Source organism: Microtus oregoni, unplaced genomic scaffold, assembly GCF_018167655.1.
Source record: "Microtus oregoni isolate MIOR12 unplaced genomic scaffold, Mior012 000104F_ref0000108, whole genome shotgun sequence".
NCBI classification, from domain to species: domain Eukaryota; kingdom Metazoa; phylum Chordata; class Mammalia; order Rodentia; family Cricetidae; genus Microtus; species Microtus oregoni.
In genome coordinates this window covers 3,141,836-3,165,754 of record NW_024544718.1, presented here as the reverse complement: position 1 = coordinate 3,165,754, position 23,919 = coordinate 3,141,836, and the positions used below count along the sequence as shown (strand labels likewise).

General features: G+C 37.9%; 1 protein-coding gene across 1 annotated transcript in view; it reads left to right on the top strand.

Annotated features, from left to right (window-relative positions):
• The window catches only part of LOC121443313 (testis-expressed protein 11-like), a gene marked incomplete at its 5' end in the record, with an annotated part of 312,932 nt that overhangs the window by 19,479 nt on the left and 269,534 nt on the right, over positions 1–23,919 (top strand). The window contains 3 exon segments of the mRNA XM_041645021.1: positions 5,486–5,566; positions 5,650–5,769; positions 22,444–22,524. Of these exon segments, the coding sequence (XP_041500955.1) occupies positions 5,486–5,566; positions 5,650–5,769; positions 22,444–22,524 (282 nt within the window).

Genomic DNA, 23,919 nt, shown 5'->3' with positions numbered 1-23,919 from the left:
TTGTGAATAGTCTGTAATAAACATAGATGTGCATATATTTCTGTGGTATGCTGACTTAGATTCCTAGGGGTACTTGCCTTTGAGTGGTAGAGCTGAATCCATTGGTTGTTCTAATTTTAGATTTTTTGTTTTAGAAAACTCCATTCATTACACTAATGTACACCTTCCCCTTAGCAGTGTGCAATAGCTCTTCCCACACTTCCCTCTGCATCTCTTTAGCATTTTGTCGTTATTTGTTCCTTTGATGGTAGGTAGCCTGACTGGGGGGGAGATGTAATATCAATCTGATTTTGATTTTTAGTTTCCTGATGCATAATGATGCTGAATATTTTCTTTCATATATTCATTGGCGAGTAGTATTTCTTTTAAGAATTTTTCTGTTGGACTGGGGAAATGACTCAGTCATTACACAGCCAAAATATAAGAGAATTTTCTGTTCAATTCGCTTCTGTTCAGTCCATTTATTGACTGGATGATTTCTTTGCTAAGTATTTTATTTTATTTTATCTTATTTTATTCTTCCTTGTCCTCTTGAATGCTAGGACTTAAGGTGTCTTCATATCCAGTACTGTTTGTTTTTGTGTTTTGTTTGTTTTTCTTGTCTTTAATATAGTGTCTTTCTGTGTAGCCCTGGATGGAACTCACTAATGTAGGCTCTGATCTTGAACTTACAGTGATCCTCCTGTCTCTGACTCTCAAATACTGGAAGTGTAAGCATATGCCATTGGCCAAAATATTGTTTTATTGGGGTAGGAATATAGCAAATAAATGGAAACATTTCACATATATCCCTTGTTTTAGACAAAAACTTATTATGTAGCCCAGGCTGGCCTTGAATTTGTTACTCCTCCTGTGTACTTGGATTACTGTTGTGCACCCCTACACCTGACTAGATTCCATATATAGTTTTCTCTACCTCAGGTTTTACTTATTTAATCATATGCCTGTGTATAGCAATATATATATTTCTATGTATAACTAGGTATTTCTCACTAGTATCCAGTTTTGGGGGGCTGGAGATATTTCTCAGTGGTTGACAACCCTGGCTGCTCTTTCAGAGGACTGGAGTTTGATTCCTAGAACCCACATGGTAGCTTGCAGCAAGCTATAACTCCAGTTCCAGGGTACCTTGATGCTCCCTTCTGGCCTCCTTCCCTGCCAAACACCTATATGCATAACATAAAAGAAATAAAGAAAAATACCTCTGTACTATTCAATTGATTTATATATGTTTCTACATTCAATTGGAGGTTCCTTGATGGTCCTTTGGGTTGTATGGTGAATTACTTTCTGTGTGTATCTTTGCTAGTTTTTCTTGCAGTGCTAGGGGTTAAACTCCGGGCCTGCCACATGCTAGGCAAGCACTCCAGTGAGCTACTTCCTCATCTCTCATTGCCAGTTTAAGGCCATTACTTGTAACTACTTCTGTTTCCATTTTCATGGCTACCTCCATATATCTTTTTTGGGGTGGGTGGCTGGGTTTGAGACAGAGTCTTACTATGTAGTTCTGGCTGTCCTAAAATTCACTATGTAGACCAGGCTGGCCTTGAACTCACATAGATTCGTCTTTAAGTGTTAGGATTAAAGGCCTGCACCACCATGCCCATCTATCTCCATATATTTTAATCGTATGCTTTTATCACTGTATTGATTTTCTATGGCTTCCATAACAAAATATTGTAAATTGCATGGCTTAAATAACAGAAATTAATTTTCTCACAGTTCTGGAGGCTAGAAGTTCAAGACCAATATGTTTAGTTTCTTCTGAGTCCCCTTATCTTGATTTTCAGTTCTCCTCCTCTTTCTTTTGTCCTTGCATGGCCTTTCTTCTTGTACATCTTTGTATATCTAAATTCTTTCTTGTAAGGATACAGTAAGATTTAATTAGGCTCTTCCCCACCAATTTTCTTTAATATTGTTATGATGATGATGACGACTATACTTGCGTGTGAATGTGTGCATGCATGTGCATGTCACATCATGTGTGAAGATCAAAGGAAAAACGCTGTGGATTCAGTTCTCCCCTTCCATCTTTATGTGGGATCTGAGGATTGACCCACGACCATCAGGCTTGAGTGGCAGTGAAAGAGCTTGCAGCCCTTGATTAGATTTTACAGCCTTATTTACCATAATCGTCTCTTAAAGTCCCTATATTCAAATATACTCATACTCTGAGGTACTTGAAGTGGGGACTTCAACATAGAATTGTTGAGAAGTAGCACTTTTTCTATATTAATAACTCATTTTTAACCTTTTTTTTTTTTTTTGCTTTTTCGAGACAGGGTTTCTCTGTGGCTTTGGAGCCTGTCCTGGAACTAGCTCTGTAGACCAGGCTGGTCTCAACTCACAGAGATCCGCCTGCCTCTGCCTCCCGAGTGCTGGGATTAAAGGCATGCGCCACCATCGCCCGGCTCATTTTTAATCTTAATGGTAGAATGGATGCTTAGTATATGTGAGGCTTTGTATTCAAGCCCCAGCACTGCAATACAAAAACAACAAAAAACTTGACAATAAAAACAACTACTTCTTGATATACCATTTTTATGTTATCTATTTACTTGAGATCATGAGATATGAGGAGTTATTTCAGGTTCTGTTATTTTCCTTGATCTTTTCTCCATTTTTGCTATAGTATACAATTTAAAGCTTACCTGATGATTATCTTTAAAATATTTCTAGAGGGTCTCACTATATAGTCCTAATTATCCTGGAAATTTTTTAAAAATTAAACAATGTGTTTAATATTTTCCCCATAGGTTTTGAAGATTAGATTTTTACTTTCCACTTCATTAGCATATTAGTAATATAGTTTATTAGTACCTTTGCCATTCCACATCTCTTCCCCTTCAACCTTTCAACTTTTGTCACCTGTAATTTTCAATTTGGGCTTTGATAATCTCAAAAAAATGAAAACTTACAGGAGCATGCTGTTGACTGGGGTTATTATTTAAATCTATGAATAAATAGTTTATTTCCTTTTTGCTTTCTCTTTCTCTCCCTCTCCCTTCTCTTTGGTTTTTCGAGACAAGGTTTCTCTGTGTAACTTTGGAGTCCTTCCTGGAACTCTCTCTGTAGACAAAGCTGGCCTCAAACTCACAGAGATCCACCTGCCTCTGCCTTCCACGTGCTGAGATTTAAAGATGTATGTGTGCCACCACTGCTTAGCATTTTTATTGAATTTCTTTAATTCTACTTCCTCAGGTATTCTGTTTGTTGAGTGTTGCAGAATATTTGTTTAGCTATGTAAAGATGTGTTGCATTTGTTTAACTATGTAAATATGTGTTATATTTATTTATGTTGTGGAATATTTGTTTAACTTTGTAAAGATGTGTGGCATTTGTTTGATGATGTAAAGATGTGTTGCTATTTCACCTTGCCTGCCTAAGGCACCTGATTGGTCTAATAAAAAGTTGAATGACCAATAGTGAGGGAAGAGGTATAGGTAGAACTTCTGGACAGTGAGTGTAAGTAGGAGGAAGAATTTAGGCTAGTGGAGAAAGTAAAGGAGATGCCAGGGAGATGCCAGGGGCCAGCCAGACACAGAGGAAGCAGGAAAGTAAGAGCTACAAAATGAATGAAAGGTAAATAGCCCCAGGGAAAATGTAGATGATGGGAAACAGGTTAGATTTAATTATAAGAGCTAGTGGGACAAACCTAAGCTAAGGCAGAACATTCATAATTAACAAGTTTGTGTCTTTTTTGGGAGCTGGCTGCTACCCCAAAGAAAATTCCAACTATAGTTGAGTGTGAAATACTTTCATAGTATTGCTTTTCCTTATTAGTTCGATAACTCTTGTCCATATTTGATTTGAGACTCCTTGGCAGTTTTCTTTGAATGCAGTGTCATAGTATTTACTAAAACCTGAAGCCAGTGACTGATGATGAAGTAAGACTAGATATTTTACATTAATCTATGTTGTCAGCTATCTGAAACTCTATTTCCTTTCAGCATAAGAATTGTATGCACTACTATTCTCTGAAGAGGGGAAGAAACAGCAACCCCACAAAATGTCTTATTTTCTTTTTTGCCATTTCTGGTGATTTACACTAGAAGAGATAGTTGTATCGTGTGCTCCTTCTTCCATCTCAGTTCAGTCCTTATTTGCTCCCACAGCATTTGTACATATTACATATCAGTTATTACTTACAATCAGTTACAGTACTGAGAATATTTCCCAGGGTGCCTGACAGGTAAAGGATTTTTAAATAATGATTCAATCATTGAGTTATTCAAAACTATACTAGAGATGTGATTAAAAACTAGAACTCGTGTGTGCTGCCTCATAGTCCATTGTTCATCCTATAACTTTTTTTTACTGTTTTTGTTTTTAAAGATTTTATTTAATATGTATATAGTGTTCTGCCTGTATGTATGCTTGCATGCCAGAAGAGGGCGCCAGATCTCATTAAGATGGTTATAAGCCACCATGTGGTTGCTGGGAATTGAACTCAGGACCTCTGGAAGAGGAATCTTTTTTTTTAAAAAAAATATTTATTTATTATGTATACAACATTCTGTCTGTGTGTATGCTTGCAGGCCAGAAGAGGACACCAGACCCCATTACAGATGGTTGTGAGCCACCATGTGTTTTCTGGGAATTGAACTCAGGACCTTTGGAAGAGCAAGCAATGCTCTTAACCTCTGAGCCATCTCTCCAGCCCCTGGAAGAGCAATCTTAATGTCTTAACCTCTGAGTCATCTCTCCAACCCTCTTATAACTTTTTTTCAATTATGTGAAGCATTAAGTTCTCAGAACTTTTCTTTTTATATAAATTATAACTATTAAAAATATTGAAATAATTGAATATTTGAGCACTTCATAATCACCATCCAATATATTAAAAATATTTTCTCAGAAGGTGTTTTCAAGGCATTGTTCTAGTTTCATTTCTGTTGCTGTGATGAAATACCCAGACAAAAAGTAATGTAGAGGAGAAAGGATTTGACTTACAATTTTAGGTCACAGTCCATTGTTAAAGGAAAGGCAAGGCAGGAACTCAAGAAGTCATATTATATCTATAGTCAGTATCAAAGAGAAAATATACATCCTTGCTTGCTTGCTCTTATCCAGCATTCTCTTGCTTTATGAAGTGCAAGGTCCCCTACCTAAGAGATGAGAGCACCCAAGATGGTCTGTGTCTTCCTACATCAGTTAACAGTTGAGAGAATCTCCCAACAACATATCTCCAGGGCAATCTGATCTTGATAATTTGTCATTAAGACTTTCTTCCCAGGTGATTCTAGGTTGTGTCAAGTTGACATTAAAACTTACCAGCACAAACATTAATCTTTTGTTCCTGCTGCTTTTCTCAAAAACACTTCTCTTAAGTTGAAATTCAGAGCACAGAAGTAAGTGCTGATTGCTGTTTTTTTACCCCTATGTATTGTGTCTCAATATACAAGATAATTTTTCTCTATTATCTTTCAACCAATTTGGGAGAGCTGTGAAGTTTTAAAATTATTTCCTAACTTGTGTTTTCTAGATGAATATAAAAACAGGAAAAGAATGGTTGGATACTGGAAATGCCCCGATTGCTGATGAATTTTTTCAAGCTGCCATGGCTGTAAGTTACAATTGGTTTTCAGCTGTGGCAGTTATTAGTAACATCTATGCTAAGTCTCATGCTTGTGTTGTTTTATTTTCCAGGATCTGGAGAAATTATATGTCAAATTAATGCGGAGTTGCCACACTGAGGCCAACTTGACCATGCATAAGGTCACAGTGGAGAAGGGTATCTTCTGCGCGCTTTCTTTTCAAGCTGAGTCAGTAGGTATCATGAACACTGTGGCCTTATAACAGGACATTTTGTATATGTAAATGTAAAAGTGATAATATGAGTCCTTGGTTCTAAGGATATTATGGTATAATAGTTGTTAATTAGTGGGGGCTGTAGTCTGTGTAGGGTAAGTGAGAGTGAAAAGAAAGATAATAGCTAAGCATAATTTTCAACCAATCCATTTAACATCTGCTATTTATGACAACTTTTACTTGAAATGCTGTCTCTGAGAGTCTTGTTTTAAACTATTCTTTTTCATGTATGTGGGTGTGTGGTATGTATGATGCATGCATGTGAGTGTGTGGGGAGGCTGTGCACATGCAGAGAGGCTGGAGCAAGACATCGAGTGTCTTTCTTTATCTTCTCTGCCTTAGTCCCTTGAAATAGGGTGTATTACTGGGCTGGAAGCTTGCTGTTTGGACTAGGCTGGTTGACCTAGTATGTCCTGGGGATTTGAACTCAGATCTTATGCTTGGAGAGCAGTTGCTCTTACAAACTGAGACATCTAGCCAGTCTTGAGTTTCTTACATTCACAGTGAGCTCTAAATAGTTGACCTCAAAGGTGCCTTCTCATTTATAATTGTTCTGTGTTGTTCATTGATACTTTAAAAGTCTGCTGGTATTATGTAAATGTTAACACTTCAGAATTGTGCTTTATCATTTGTTGCTTTATTAGTTTCCTTGTTTTGTCATTATGTAGTTAGGTGTGTATTTTTAGTTGGCAAATATAAACTGTGATGTTTGCCTACAATAATTCTAGAAATGAAAGAGGCCTTATATATTCTTATTATTTTAACATCTTTATTGACTTATAATTTCTACACTATAAACTTTACCTATTTATAATGTGTCAGTGATTTTTATATATTTATAGACTCATGTAGTGCTCATCACAGTCTGAATTTAGTACATATTTTACTCCATTATGAGCCATCCTACACATTTCTCCTGACCCCAGTTTTTATAACCCATTTTTAACCTAAATTTGCCTATTCTGGACATTTCATGCAAGTAGAGACATAGAGTAAGTTTTCTTTGTGATTAACTTCTATTCGTTTCTTTTTTATTTTATTTTTTATTACTTTATAAATAATATCATTCAAAATTTCCACTTTTTCCTTTCCTCCCACTTCCCTCCCGTTCCCCACTCACCCCCTCTTCTTTCCCCTCCAGTCCTAAGAGAGGGCAGGGTACCCTGCCCTGTGGGAAGTCCAAGGTCCTCCCCCCTCCATCCAGGCTTAGGAAGCTGTGCATAGGATTCCAAAAAGCCAGTACATGCAGTAGAGACAAATCCCAGTGCCATTATCATTGGCTTCTCAGTCTGCCCCAATTGTCAGCCACATTCAGAGAGTCCAGTTTGATCCCATGCTCATTCAGTCCTAGTCCAGCTGGCCTTGGTGAACTCCCATTAGATCATGCACACTGTCTCAGTGGGTGGACCAACCCCTCGAGGTCCTGACTTCCTTGCTCATATTCTAAAAAAAAAATATTTAAAAGTTCTTTTTTATTTTGCATACCAACCACAGTTCCCCCTCCCGCCTCTCCTCCTGTTCTCACCACCTTCCCCCAGCTCAACCCCCCATCCACTCCTCAGAAAGAGTGAGGCCTTCCATGGGAAGCCAACAAAGCCTGGCATGTCAAGTTGAGGCAGGATCAAGCCCCTCCCCCCTGTATCAAGGCTGAGCAGGGTATCTTTCTTATAGGGAATGGGCTCCAAAACCAGCTCATGCACTGGGGATAAATCCTGGTCCCACTTCCAGTGGCCCCGCAGATTGCCCAAGCCACAGAGAATGTGATTAACTTCTTTATTTAGCATAATTTGTTAAGGTTCAGTCATGTTACACTATGCTTCACTTTGCAGATATACTCTGTTTATTTGTCCATCCATCCATTGATTGACATTTGAGTCGTTCCCAATATTTGGTTATTATACATTATTGTACCATGAACATTCATGTGCAGAGTTTTGTATCTACATGTTTTCATTACTCTTGTGTATATACCTAGAATTGTAATTGCTGGATAGCATTGTAGGTGTAACTTATTTTAGACTTAGCAACTCTTTTGAGAAAGTGCCAGATTATCTTTCACAGTGACTGTGCCATTTTATATTTCCACTAGCAGTGCATGGAAGCTCCATTTTCCCCATATCTGAAAGTTTGATTGTTTCAAGTAATTATATTTACGACTATGATCTATTTTAATTTATTTCTAGGTATAAAATGAGACAGATATCTAACACCATTCTTTTTGGTACACATGGCTATCCTGTTATCTCAAATGTCACTTGTTGAAAAACTGCTTTCCTTGTTAAGTTGTCTTGGTAACTTTGCCAAAAATAAATTGATCACAAATGTGAGGGCTTAATTTTGGTCTGTATTCTACTATGTTGGTTGGATATATCTGTCTTTGCACTAGCACCAGACTGTCCTGATTATTTTAATCATATAGTAAGTTTTAAAATTAACAAGTATGAGTTGCCCAGTTTTTCCATATTGTTTTGAGTATTCTGGGTCCCTTATAGTTCCATGTGAATTTTAGGATTAAATTGTCACTTTGTACAAAGAAGCCAGCTATAATTGCAATAGGGATAGAGTTGGATCTATAGACCATGTTGAGGAGTATTGCTATCTTCATAATATAAAGTGTTCTGATATACAAACATTTATATATATTAAATATACGTATTTTCTTTGTCTTTTGAGGCAGTGTCTCACTATGTATATAGCCCTGTTTGGCCTAAAACTCAATATGTAGACCAGTCTACCCCACAGAGGTCTGCCTCTGCCTCCTGAGTGCTGGGAATAAAGGTGTGCACATATATATTTCTTATATTTTCTATTAAAAATTTAAATTGTCACAAAATTTATGGGATGTATGTTTTGATATATGTATATATTGTGCATTATTCAAATCAGGGTGTGTTTTATTTTGTAATGATGAAACTGAAGTTCATAGAAGAGGCATTATTTATCCGAAGATCCAAGACCAGAATCAAAATGTTCTTTTTTTCTTAAACTGTTTTGAGAATTTCATACATGAGTACTGTATTTAAATCACTCTGTCCCTTATTCCTTTTTTTCCCCTCTAGTTCTTCCCATGTTTCTCCCCCTCAAACTATTGATCTTTCCTTCTTTAATTATTACACACACACACAAACCTTGCTGAGTTCATTTAGTCTTGTTCATATGTGTGTGTTTACAGCTGACTACTAGGGATTGGATAACTTGTCAGGGAGATCATCTCTGGAGAAGACTGATTCTCCCTCTCTCGGTAGCCATGAATTACCTCTATCTTTTCATTAGGGGTAGGACCTGGGAGCTTTCCCCCATCTGCATCTGCACTGGTATGTCAACTGGTGGTGTCATTGTACAGGTCCTGTTTAAGCAACCATGTTGATATTTCATCAGTGTAGCTTCCTTTTCATCCCCCCGCTTTCAGTAGAAATCCTAGTCTTCTGGCTCTTATACTCTTTCTGCCCCCTCTTTTGAGCTGTTCCCTAACCTTAACTCTAGGGCTTGCGTTGTAGATGCATTTATTGGGGTTGGGCACTCCATGGTCTACAGTTCTCTACATTTTGACCAGTTATGGATTTCTGTAATAATTTCCATCTGCTTAAAAAAGAAGCTTCTTTGATGAGGGTGAGACCTACACTTATCTGTGGGTACAAGGATCAGTATTTCGAATGGTGGTAGGAATTCTATTGGGGTAGGAAAGTGACAGTAGTAAGTTCTCCTCTAGGGTTCATGATTTTACTAGTCTTAGCTAACTTTACAGTACCAGGTATGAATTCCTTCCTATCAAGGAGGCCTTAAGTCCAGTTGGATGGTTTCTGGTTATCCCCAAGATATAAATGCCACTAGATTTTTTGTCTATATTTGCTTTAATACACTGCACATGAGATTGATCATATAAATGAATTTCTTCTTCATAATTTTTGTATTATCTTTTATTGTTAATATATTTTGTGAACTACTTTAAGGCAATTAATAAAATAACTGATATAAAGTCTAGCAAGCCTTGGACTTACAATTATTATTACTATTATTATTATTATTATTGTTTTTTGAAATAGGATATGTAGGCAAGACTAGCCTTGAGCTCTTAATCCTCCTGCCTCAGTCTCCTGGGTGAGAATTGTGTGTGTACCACCATGCTCAGTTCTACACCTTAACTTTTATCAATTTGTTCTATGCCTTTGAACTGTCACTTGACATTTCTTAGCCAATATTTCAGTTAAGCAAGTAACTATGTATGTACAAGACTGCCAATTGCCTATATACTAGACTGAGACAAGGGTACATGTGGCTTGATTGTAGTTCATGTGAAAAAGATCTGTATCCAATGTAACAGTTTATATCGATTATCAATTAGACAGTGTCTAAAATCACCTAGGAGACAAACCTCTGCGCATGTCTGGGAAAGATTAATCTAGATTTGGTTAGAGATCTGTGTATGTCTGTGAGGGATTGTGAGGTTAACTGTGGTAAGAAGACTCATTATGAATATGGACAGCCCCAGTTCATGAGCTCAGATCTGGTTCTGAATAGAAAACAGAAAGTTGGTTGGGCACTAGCATTTATTGCTCCATTCTTTCTGGTCGTGGATGCACTGTGACCTCACATTCCTGACACCATGCCTTTTCCTGCTATGGTGGACTTCCCTTGAACTGTAATCCAAAAATAACCCTTCCTTTCTTAAGTTACTTTTGTCAGTATTAGATCACAGCCATGAGGAAAGTAACTAATACTGCCAGAGTACTAATTCCTTCCCACAGTTACGGTTGTTCTGAGCTGAGGCTCTAACATCACTTGTGTAGCTTGGTCCTCTTGTGGGATGCCTAACAATGGGAACAGGGACAGTCTCAGATTCTTTTGCTGGCTTTTGGGACCCTGCTTCTCATACTAGGTCACCTTACCCAGCCTTAATACAAGGGGAGGTGCTTTGTCTCATTGCAACTTGATAAACCATGTTTTGTTGATAACTCACGGGAGACGTGCCCTTCCCTGAACAGAAACAGAGGAGGAGTGAATTAGGGGTGGGAGCAGAAGGGCTGGGGGAGGGACTGGGAGGAGAGGAGGGAGGGAAACTGTGGCAGATAGGTAAAAGAAATAAATTAATTAATTAAAAAGATCACTTGAGACCAGGAGTTTGAGACTAGCCTGACCTACATAGTGAAAGCCTGTATCATAGCCTATTTTAATAATCTCTAGGAAGGCATTTTACATTATTTAACTAAATTTCAAGTATTGTGATCATTTCTAGGCATTACACTTTAATTGGGTTAATATAGTGAATATACTATGTGAAAATATCTGGAGAATATAATGATGTCTATGCTGAAAAAACCGAGACAGTAGGAATGACAGCCTTTCTTTGAATGTTTTAAGAACCAAGGACTGAAATATTAAAGAGCAATCAAACTCCACAGAACAGAATGAAGACCAGAGATAAAACCTACAGGAAGACCAATTTCAGAGCAGTGTAAAGAGTAATATTTATTAGATAGTAACCCTATAATCTGGCAGCTTTGTTGAAAGATAGCTAATTTCTGTTGTCACTAGAAGATTGTGAACAAAGGTATGAGCATCCTAACAATTATGTATTACAGAAAGGATTCCTTCATTAGATACTAAGTTAGATTTCTGAGTCTTACGGCTTTCTTAGTGCTAAGAGTCTAGGCTTCTAGAAAACCTTCAGTTTTTATAGCATTTCTTCGGTGTTCTAGATGTTGATTTCAAAATGGCATCTTTAGCTAGCTGAAACTTTTAATAGTAGCTATGATTAGTAATGAGAATTATAGGCTCATGCCACCAAATTCAGTTAAGGGTAATTCTGTTTGTTCTTCTAACTCTAAGACATCCTCATCATTAGGACCTAAGAGTTTTGTTGATAACGTCTTGGCAGAAGATATCTTTAAAGGCCATTATTAAAATTACTAGCATTATTGTTATACGGTAATATATAATACTCTATATTGTGTAGTATATATTATGTTAATATGTATATGTATATATTATGTTAATAGGGTTTCTCTTGCCCAGCAAATAGCCTATGAGATATTTCTTAGAGATTTAACAGGCTTTATCATTTTTTAGGTACTTACCATTGAACTAGTTAGATAATTGCTTTATTATTTATTAAATTATTCAGCAGATAATATCTGTAGTGATCAGGGTACTCTTCTAGGATTGTGAGGGTGGCTGGTCTTGAGTAGCAACTTGACAGTATTTAGAATCACCTAGGAGACACACCTGAGCCTGCCTGTGAAGGTGTTTCTGGAGAGAATGAACAGGATAGACCTACATTCAAAATGGGTGGAACTTGCAGTGGGTGATCCAGATATAAAGAGGTCCAAGTTAGAATCAGTGTATGTGTGCCTTCCTTGTCTTCTTCCTGGCTGCTGCTGAGACACGCTTTTCACATCAGACTCCAGCTTCAGCTGTCCAGCATGCACTCAAGCAACACTAGGGAGCTTCCAGGCTTTCAGGAACAGATTGGGACTGTGATGGTATTCAGCTTCGTGGGGTCAGTAGCTACTGGGATCTCTGTCTCTCCAAGTGTGCAGACTGTGATGGAGGCCTGGCTTGTGAAGAATTGGAGGGAAGTTTGAGAGGCCCTCAAAGGCTCTATCAGGGCTGTTAATGTGATATCTTGAATTAAGAACCCATGGGTTCTGGTCAGCTAGGGCTGAAAGATCAGTTGTGAGTAATGAGAGTTCAGCACCATCAAAGTGAAACCTTTTATTTACTGGGACAGTCAGTGATCATTAGTTGGACTGAAAAATCAGCTGTGAGCCCAGCATCATTGAGATGAAATCTTCTAGAAAGTATTTTCTCAGTGTCAGCTTGCAGAGCTATGGTCCAGAGAGATCAGGGATACATCTCAAGGTAGCAACCAAGTTTGTTAATTTTTAAGAATCTCCCATATGCTATTGGTTTTGAAAGCACGTTGCAGATTGCAGGTCTCATGAGAGCAGCTGAGGTTTGGTACTGTGTGTGACACGATAGAGTTGGAGTCCCTGAAAAGGGGCCAGGAGAGGCCACTGGTGAAGGTGCAACCCAGTTGCAGCAAAGACCCCAGCATATTTTAAATGCCAGGACTGCAGGGTGATCACCAAGGACAGCAGTAGATGTGGAGGTGGCCTGAACCTATGAGACAAGTTATGTGTTTGTGTGTGTGTGTGTGTAGGGCAGATCCAGAGAGATGGAGCTTCCCAAACCCTTTGTATCCCAGAAGACTGAGTTTCAGACATTGGTTACTGAGCTATTCACACTGTTAGGTTTTTGGTTTTGCTTTGATTTAATTATAAGTGTGTCTGGTTCTTTTCTCTTGGAATAAGAAGTATGTGGCTTATTTTTGATTTTGTAGGAGCCCACAGTTGAGAGACTTTGAACTTTTTTTTTTTTTCGAGACAGCGTTTCTCTGTGGCTTTGGAACCTGTCCTGGGATTAGATCTTGTAGACCAGGCTGGCCTCGAACTCACAGATATCTGCCTGCCTCTGCCTCCCAAGTGCTGGGATTAAAAGTGTGCACCACCACTGCCTGGTGAGACTTTGAACTTTTAAAGAGACATTGGATGCCGGACATGGTGGCCTACATTTTTAATTCCAGCACTTGGGAAGCAGAGGCAGGTAGATCTATGTGAGGTCAAGGCCAGCCTAGTCTATATTTGTTGAGTTGCAGGATAGACAGTGATACACATTGAGAACACCCTTCCTCAAAACAAAACAAAAACAAAACAGAAAAAAATTCACCCCTCAATCAAAACTTAAGAATTGGACCTTTCCCAGTTATGTTATGGGATCCAGTATAGCATATAGCTTTGGTTCTGATGAGAGTGCTTCATAGCCTTATTAACAATGTCTGAGACCCCATGAGACACTACTTTCCTCAACCTTACCAGAACATTTGGGTAGCAATGGAGTTGATAACCTTCATAGGTTATAAAATTGGGAGTGCTGATAAAAGAAGTAACCCACTGCTTGAGTCCAGCAAAGATGAGCTGTCTCTTGGCTAAAGTTAAGTGAGCTATGTTACATGGGAGCATGGAGCATTGCTGTAAACTTGTTCAAGTACCACTTGTGATGTGGCATCAATAAATACATCTGAGATGCAAAAAGAGAGATTAGATATTTTTTTTTAATTTATTTATTTATTAAGGATTTCTGCCTCGTCCCCACAACCGCTTCCCATTTCCCTTCCCCTCCCCCGATCAAGTCCCCCCCCATCTGCTCGAAGAGCAATCAGGGTTCCCTGACCTGTGGGAAGCCCAAGGACTGCCCACCTCTATCCAGGTCTCGTAAGGTGAGCATTCAAACTGCCTAGGCTCCCACAAAGCCAGTACGTGCAGTAGGATCAGAGACCCACTGCAATTGTTCTTGAATTCTCAGTATTCCTCATTGTCCGCTATGTTCAGCTAGTCCGGATTTATCCCATGCTTTTTCAGACCTAGGCCAGCTGGCCTTGGTGAGATCCCAATAGAACATCCCCATTGTCTTAGTGTGTGGGTGCACCCCTCGTGGTCCTGAGTTCTTTGCTCGTGCTCCGTCTCCTTCTGCTCCTGATTTGGACCTTGAGATTTCTGTCCGGTGCTCCCGTGTGGGTCTCTGTCTCTGTCTCCTTTCATCGCCTGATGAAGGTTAATATTCCTGAGGATGCCTATGTGTTTGTCTTTGGATTCACCTTATTTAGCTTCTCTAGGAACATGAATTATAGGCTCAATGTCCTTTATTTATGGCTAGAAACCAAATATGAGTGAGTACATCCCATGTTCCTCTTTTTGGGTCTGGCTTACCTCACTCAGGATAGTGTTTTCTATTTCCATCCATTTGTATGCAAAATTCAAGAAGTCCTTGTTTTTTACTGCTGAGTAATACTCTAATATGTATATATTCCATACTTTCTTCATCCATTCTTCCGTTGAAGGGCATCTAGGTTGTTTCCAGGTTCTGGCTATTACAAACAATGCTGCCATGAACATAGTTGAGCATATACTTTTGTTGTATGCTAGGGCCTCTCTTGGGTATATTCCCAAGAGTGGTATTGCTGGATCCAGGGGTAGGTTGATCCCGAATTTCCTGAGAAACCGAAACACTGCTTTCCAGAGTGGTTGCACAAGTTTGCATTCCCACCAGCAATGGGTGAGTGTACCCCTTTCTCCACAACCTCTCCAGCAAAGGCTATCATTGGTGTTTTTTATTTTAGCCATTCTGACAGGTGTAAGGTGGTATCTTAAAGTTGTCTTGATTTGCATTTCCCTGATCGCTAAGGAAGTTGAGCATGACCTTAAGTGTCTTTTGGCCATTTGAAGTTCTTCTGTTGAGAATTCTCTGTTCAGATCACACAGGAGACCACTTCCTGTGTATAACCCCAGCAGCACAGACACTAAGGGCATCATTGAATAAATGGGACTTCCTGAGGCTGAGAAGCTTCTGTAAAGCAAAGGACACTGTCACTAAGACAAAAAGACAACCCACTGACTGGGAGAAGATCTTCACCAACCCTGCAACTGAGATTGGATATTTTAAAGAGACTGAACTTAAAGTGTTTGAATATTTTGAAGACTGGGGATTTTAAAATTGTACTATGTTCTGTATTGTGAGATTAATATAAGATCACGGGGATAAACAAGAAAGGAAAAGTTATGATTTAATAGTAATGTATTGTTATGTCAAGATATCACGAGGTCAAATTTCCCGACTAGTTTTTTTTTTTTTCAATCTTGACACAGCTATAGTTATCTTGGGAGAACCTCAGTCGAGAAGATGCCTTCATCAGATTGCCTGTAGGCAAGTCTGGGCGGGCATTTTCTTGATTAATGGTGGATATGGGACCATCCAGCTTACTGTGGGCAGTGCTACTCCTGAGCTGCTGGTCCTGAGTGGTATAAGAAAGCAGGCCTAGGAAGTTGTGGAAAACAAGCCATTAAACAACATTTTTCCACTGACTCTGCTTTAGTTCTTGGCTTCAACTTCTTGCCCTAGGTTCTTTCCCTAATTCCCTTCATGAAGGGCTTGTAAGTATGTAAGGTAAGAGAAACTCCTTTCTCTCCAAATTAAATGTAAAGGTCACGTCCTTTATCACAGCAACAGAAAGCAAACTAATTCACTCATCTCAGAGACATCTCTCCTAGGACTGTCTAAGGGTTTTTCCAGAGAGGATAACCAAGAGGGAAGACTGGCTTTTAACTCGGATAGCGCAGTCTACAGACCAGATGTGAAGAAGTCTGAGGAAATGCAGTGCGCATGCACCTGCTTTCTTGTCATCTTCCTGAGCAAGTTTGTAGATCACTGCTACCAAGATTGTCCACTGCCTTCCAACGTGAAATCAATATCAGTGACTCTGCAGGAAATGCCCAGACTTCAGCGTCAAATTGATACTGCTGAGGTATCCAACTTCTTGAACCAAGCAGCTACTGGCTTCTTTGCCTCTTCTTCTTACAGACAGCATTGAACAAGCCACCTCTGGCATGTAGACCAATATAATAACCCTTTTAAAATGTGTATACATTGTGTTGGTCTTGTTCTTTTAGAGCCCAGCTTTTAAATCTGTGAGTAATGACTGTATATATGGTCACGCAGTTGAGAGTGTGGTTGTGAAAAAATTGGCAAAAATAAAAGTTTGTTCCCAAGAGCTCTAGATACTTAACAAGAAACTGAGAAATTTGGTATTTGCTCTGAATTTCAATTTTGTTTTGTTCTATTCAGACTTCTTTTTTAACTGGGCTGGCCTTGAATTCGCAGAGATTAGCTTGCCTCTGTCCCCGAGTGCTGGGGTTAAAGTTGTGTGCCACCACCACCTGGACTTTTCACTAGTTAAATCTTTATTGTTGATTTGTGATCTTCTATTTCATGCTCTGTGCCATAGTTGACAGCTACTGTCACCAGTATGCCTTCTTTGCTATAATGGACTATAAACTTAAACTGGGATCCAGCATAAGCCTTCCTGAGGAAATACAGGATAAAGTTGCCCCCTTAGGCTTGCTCTTTGCAGTTTACTTATTGGCAGGGGAACACTGAGTGATTTTCTTTCTGAAGTCCTGACAAGATAGCCCAGAAAGGGCAATTTGTAAGCTGAGTTCTACCTTGCCTTTCCTACCACCATGCCATTCCTGGGCTGAATTCTTGCCAGTAAGTTTTTCTGTCCAGGCTTGCCAATGTGGGAAGTACAGGCACAGCCTTCAAAATGGTCCCACCAACTGAGCCAGAGGACTACTTGGTCGGATGGTCCCTCATACCAGAATCTCTGTTCTTGAGAATGTGGGTGTGGAAAATACCTGAGTTTTCTGTATTCCTGTTAAATTTCTCTGTTACTCTCAGTGTGGAAACCACCGCAGCAAAACAGCCCACACTTGTAGGGCAAGTTATAGGGCACTGAGTAGTTCTTGGTACCCTGGCCATGCCAGCCTTGTTCTAGCAATCCCAGCCCTCACAGACCCACACAAAACTAGTTATTTATCTCTTCCTAGAGGTCAGACTGTTACATGTATGGGTCATAGTCCAAAGGTCACCCGTATACTTAAGATTTACAGGTTCTTGTGTTTCCTAACAAAAAAAATTAGACAAAAATTTGATAGTTGTAAAAATAAAGCAGTTTATTGAGAGAGCAGTTCTGGGATTAGAAATGGGCCATCAGTTTCTAGTCTTTAGGTCAACTGGCTTCTTTTATATGCTAATCTTTGCCTTTTTCTCCCTGCCCTACTGTTGCCTGTTGCTAGACTGCAATTCCCAAATGTTATCTGCCTTTGTTATTTTTTCTCTTTATGTGGCCTATACTTCCTGTCCAAGTAGATCTGAGCCCCATCCCCACAAGTCTTTGTCTAAGTCACAAGCTGTTTTCTGGGCCCACACCGATTCTCTAGGTGGTTATTCCCTTACCCAGTGGAGAGCAGAATGCATTTGGGGGTAGGAATTATAGAACTGTAGGGGATTCTGCTCTTCTGATAGTGATTTGACTGTGAGACTTCTCTTAGATGATTCCCTCTTGCAGCATCAGTGAATGAGCTAGAAAATACAGGGAACCCGTTGTCATTCTGCCTGCTGCCTGATTGCAGATCATTTAGCTTGAACTGTAATTTTGCAGATTGCCAGATTGTGTGCCTGTGGAGCTCATCAAGGCTTTCCTTTTCTTTTTTGCTGAAAACCCCACTTCTTTACTATATTGTCAAGTGCTTTATGTTTTGTTTCAGATATAAAATTGAATTTTCTGGTTACCATCTAGTTATAATTGTTGTTCCTTTTTACTGTTCATGCTACTCCCATCTCCTTTAGCCACACAGATTTTATCCCCACACATCTAATGCTTTGCTTCAAATTTGTGGAGATTGCAAAATTATCTTTAACTTATTATCTTCTCTGCGGATTAAAATATATTTACTGTTTTTAGTGTGTGTATGATTTGTGTGTGTGTGCGCATGTGCAGAGGTCAGAGTAAAACTTTTGGGAATCAGTTTTCTCCTTCCACTATGGGTTCTGGGATTTAACTCAGGTCATTAAGCTTGTGAGATAAGTTATTTTCCCACTGAGCCATTTCACCAGCCTTCTTTTGATTGTTTCTTATGTATTATGTCACTGTATACTAACATTTGCATTTTAAATGTGAAGTTTTTTTAAATTACCATTTTATGTTCTTTTTTATGAAAACATCTATTGGTTAAAGATTGATTGAAAATGTAAGTAGACTTAAGGTTCTTAATGTAAGCAAATGATGAAAGATTTAATAAGCTTGAATTTTGGTATTGTATAGAAGAATTTCCACAAATATCTGAAAAGACTTTTCAAACTACATGCATGTATTAAATTAAATTTTCTTCATATACTCAATCATAAGCATAATATAGAAAGAAGAATCCAGGCATCATGTAATGCTACAAATTAAATAGATCTGTAAAGATATAAAATGATACTTTCCACTACTTTTTTGTTTTGGAATAATTTAGCTTGCTTTTTATAACAGTGTTAATATGTAAACTTGAGGCAAGGCAATGCGATGTAGCCCATGCTTGCCTTTAATTCACTCGTAGCCTAGGATTGCCAAAACCCATGCCAGTCTTGCAGCCTCAGTTTAGGAGTGCAATGCTGCGATTACATGTGGACACTGCTACATCCAGATGCTTCGCTTTATTTATTTATTTATTTATTTACTTACTTACTTACTTATTTGGGACATGATCACTCTATGTAGCCCTATCTATTCTGGAACTTGCTATATAGACCAGGCTGGCCTGGAACTCATAGATATTCACCTGCTCTGCCTTCTGAGTTTTGGGATTAAAGTTACATGTCATCACACCCAGTTTTTTTGTTATTTTTAAAATAAATAACATTTTTTGTTTTAATTCATACTATTGGTAAATATTAATTGAGATAAAATAGCTTAAAGTTTTTGAAAACTAAAAAGATATTTTTGATTGTGAGTGTGTGTGCCCATGCACCTGTGCATGCCACATGTGTGTGGGTGCCCATGGAGGGCAGAAGGTGGCATTGAATCCCCTGGAGCTGGGGTTACAGGTGATTTTAAGCTGCCTGATGTGAATTCTGGGAACCAAATTTAGGTACTTTGCAAGAGCACCAAGTGCCTTTACCTCTAACCATCTCACCAACCCAAGTCTTTAATAATTTTTCAGTTCAAGTGTTACTGAGACCAAAAGGATAGAATTGGTCTACAGATGTGATTTTCCGAGTGTGGTTTGTGGTTCCTGGACCAACAGCATCTACATCATTTGGAAAATAGTCAGAAATTCACATCAAGAAATTGCATATTCTGAGGGTAGGGCCAACAATCTTCATTTTGACAAGGCTTGTAAATGATTTTATTGGATGTTAAAATTTGAGAACAATTAGTGCAGTGCATTATGCCAGAGTATTTAACAATGAGAAAAAAAGGGAGGGAGGAGTAAACACAAAGGAAGAAGGATAGAAAGAACAAAAAAGAGGAAAAGAGCAGGAAATTTGGGTTGTAGATTCCCATGGTCAATGGAAAGTTATTTTATTTCAAGATAGAATATATATGAAATTCTTATAGGTGAATTGTCAAAAGTCAGGGAGAAGCAGAGTGGAGGAGGTGGATAAAGAAGAGAGAGCTACAGATTGAAAGAGATAAAATTAATCTAGGGGAGCAGCAAGATGTCTTAGTTGGTAAATGTGTTTGTCTTGCAAGCCTGGTAATGTGAGTTCCATACCTGGGACCCATAAAGGGAGTAGAGAACTGACTTATCCTCTGACCTCCATACAAACACTGTCACATATGCTCACTCACATACCCCCATTACATATATACTAATAATATACACATATGCTCACTCACATACCCCCCATTACATATATACTAATAATATACACATATGCTCACTCACATACCCCCATTACATATATACTAATAATATACACATATGCTCACTCATATACCCCATTACATACACACTAATAACAAACACATATGCTCACTCACATACCCCCATTACATATATACTAATAATATACACATACGCTCACTCATATACCCCATTACATATACACTAATAACAAACACATATGCTCACTCACATACCCCATTACATATACAGTAATAATATACACATATGCTCACTCACATACCCCCATTACATATACAGTAATAATATACACATATGCTCACTCACATACCCCCATTACATATACAGTAATAATATACACATATGCTCACTCATATACCCCATTACATATACACTAATAACAAACACATATGCTCACTCACATACCCCCATTACATATATACTAATAATATACACATACGCTCACTCATATACCCCATTACATATACACTAATAACAAACACATATGCTCACTCACATACCCCCATTACATATATACTAATAATATACACATACGCTCACTCATACACCATTACATATACACTAATAACAAACACATATGCTCACTCACATACCCCCATTACATATACAGTAATAATATACACATATGCTCACTCACATACCCTCATTACATATACAGTAATAATATACACATATGCTCACTCACATACCCCCATTACATATACAGTAATAATATACACATATGCTCACTCACATACCCCCATTACATATACAGTAATAATATACACATATGCTCACTCACATACCCTCATTACATATACAGTAATAATACACACATATGCTCACTCACATACCCCCATTACATATATACTAATAATATACACATATGCTCACTCACATACCCCCATTACATATACAGTAATAATATACACATATGCTCACTCACATACCCCCATTACATATACAGTAATAATATACACATATGCTCACTCACATACCCCCACTATATATACACTAATAATATATACATATGCTCACTCACATACCCCCATTACATATACACTAATACCCCCACTATATATACACTAATAATATACACATATGCTCACTCACATACCCCCACTACATACTCACTCACATACCCCCTCTATATATACACTAATAATATACACATATGCTCACTCACATTCCCCCACTACACATACACTAACAATAAAATGTAAATTAGAAAAGGAAAATTAATGTGATCAGATGCAAATGTAGAGTGATGAACAGTTAATTGGTGGTTACTATGTGAATTGCTGCTCTGTGCCCTAGTGATAAAAAAAATCAGTAAGTTTAATATGTAGTACCTGTCTTATGAAAACTTAAGCTTTGCGGAGAATACAAATTCATAGACAGATGCATTGCAGCAGGGTAATTGCTTTAAAGGGGGAAATTACATAGTACAACAAAAAAATGAGTAGATGACAATATGTGATAATTAAGACTGTGGGGAAGCTGGCTGTATAGCTCAGTGGTAGAACACTTGCCCAGAATGCATGATGCCCTGGGATTGAAGGAAAAGATTGTGAATTTTTCTCAGAAGGAAAGGAATGTAAAATATGCTTTTTAAATTGCAAAAATTACAGGATAAAAATGTACCTCAGGCAAGAAGTCAATCTTGGGGAGGGGTAGGATAGGTAGGAGGATATGTCCTGTTATGGAAGACCAGAAATCACACAATGTTCGACCTTTGTGGGAAACGTATTAAGTATATCAAAAAAGAAAAATTAATTTTGACCGAGTGTCACTTAGTATTGATAGCTATAACATTTTTATCTGCTGATCAGCAAAGAGGGTCCAATTAGCAGTATAAATTTGTTCTGGATCCATTTTGTATAATTTACTGTATTTAGATTGATTGTATTGTTGTCTATTGTATAATGGTCACTCTAGCATTTAATCCTTGTGTAACAATAGGTATAATCTATTGCTGAGCAACAGTTCAAATCCAACCTTAGAGCTCTTCTAAATCTAAGAATCTTGATCCATTAGGATAATGTATAATACTTTATTGATTTGTCAGAATATGATTTCAGAGAAGTTTCTTTATCATTGCTAAATGCTGTATAGGAAAATGTAACTTTTCTCTGAATTCTTGACACTGATGGAAGTTTTGGTTGTCAAAAATGTTCTTCTCTTCTTTCCTGCTCCCTTCCTCTCTCTTCCCCACCCCTTCTCTTTCTTCTGTTTTAGTTAATTAAACCTAGACCATATTAGAAGTGTTCTATCACTGAGCAATATTCCCAACTTCAGTGTGAGACAATTATCTTGCCATTTAACCAATTGTTGATGTCCTCTTTCTTAGGCTGTTGCTCAAGGGGATTTCAGGAAAGCATCTCTGTGCGCATTACGTTGTAAAGATATGCTGATGAGGCTGCCTGAAATGGTGAGCGAATGTTCTGCCCTGATTCTCCGAGAGTTTGAAAATATGCTGTATCAAGTCCACAAAGAGTTATCACTGCTGCCTGGAACCTTTTGGAGACTCTGTTTGAGATCATTTCTACGTTTTTAGCTGATCTTTAAAACAATTTGCTTCCCTTGTTCTTTATGAGAAAGGGCATTTCAAAAGGTGACACCAGTTCATAGATTTCTTTGCTTATCCTTTTATTGTCAAATCATTTTGATAACATTTTGTACTATATAATCAAAGAAGAAAAATGAGGGTTTATTTCCCTTCTGATGAGGTTGAATGCAGTTAATGGTGTCACTGTCCTAGTATTTTTCTCCACCAGGATTTGGAGCTATGAGAGATTCAATAGGATAAAGACTGCTTTCTTTACTGGAGCTCATCAAAATTTCCAAATATAGCCTTTTGCTTTTCTTCTTTTTTCTTTCTCGCCCTGCTTTCTCCCACTGAGCAGCTTTTCCTTCGTTGTTTATTCCTGCTTCAGGCTTTACTCTTTCGAAGGGATTAATGACAGAGATATAGTTGGATGTTAGGGAGAATGTGTTAAAGGTTATATAAATTGTACCTGTGAGATTGTTAATTTCCCTTAAATATTTTCTTTAATGTAGAACTGAATTTATATATTTGTACATTGCATATAATATACCAGGTACTCTGTTAAGTTTTAATATTTTATATTAACAAAAGTTACAAAAATAGTATAAAAACTCACATATCTTTTATCCTGAGAGTTCAGATTCAACTTTTCCAGCTATGCCCTATATAGAAAAAAGATTTAATCTATGATTATAGTCTCTAGGCTGCTCCTCTCTGGAATAATTCTTCATCTTGCTTTGACATTAATGACCTTGACAACTTTTAGTCTGTGACTTGATCTTGAATTTGGTGTCTTGTAATCAGAGAAGAGACACTATGTTCATGTTTTCCTATTGGGTTGCATAGAGGATTCATTTATCATAGTGTTGCTTCTGCTAATTTTGATCAGCTATGTTGATAGCTCTGGTATTATTCTTTTGTGTGGGGAGACTTTAGGTGTCCTAGGTTTATTGTATTTCAAATATGAATCCTAAGATTCCCCTTTCTATTTCTTTGAAATGAAATGAAATTGGAGTCTTATTCTGTGAATAGGAATGGAATCTTGATGTTGGGATTGCATTGAATCTGTATATCACCTTTGGTAGTATAGCCATTTTCACAATATCAATTCTTCTGATTTATTAGCCTGGGGAATGTTTCCATTTTTGTTATCTTCTTCAATTTCTTTCTTTAGTGTTTTAAAGTTACTGTAGAGGTCTTTCAGTCCTCATTGAAGTTTACTATAAGGTACCATTTTACTTTATTTTTGAGACAATTGTAAGGCTATTTTCCTGATTT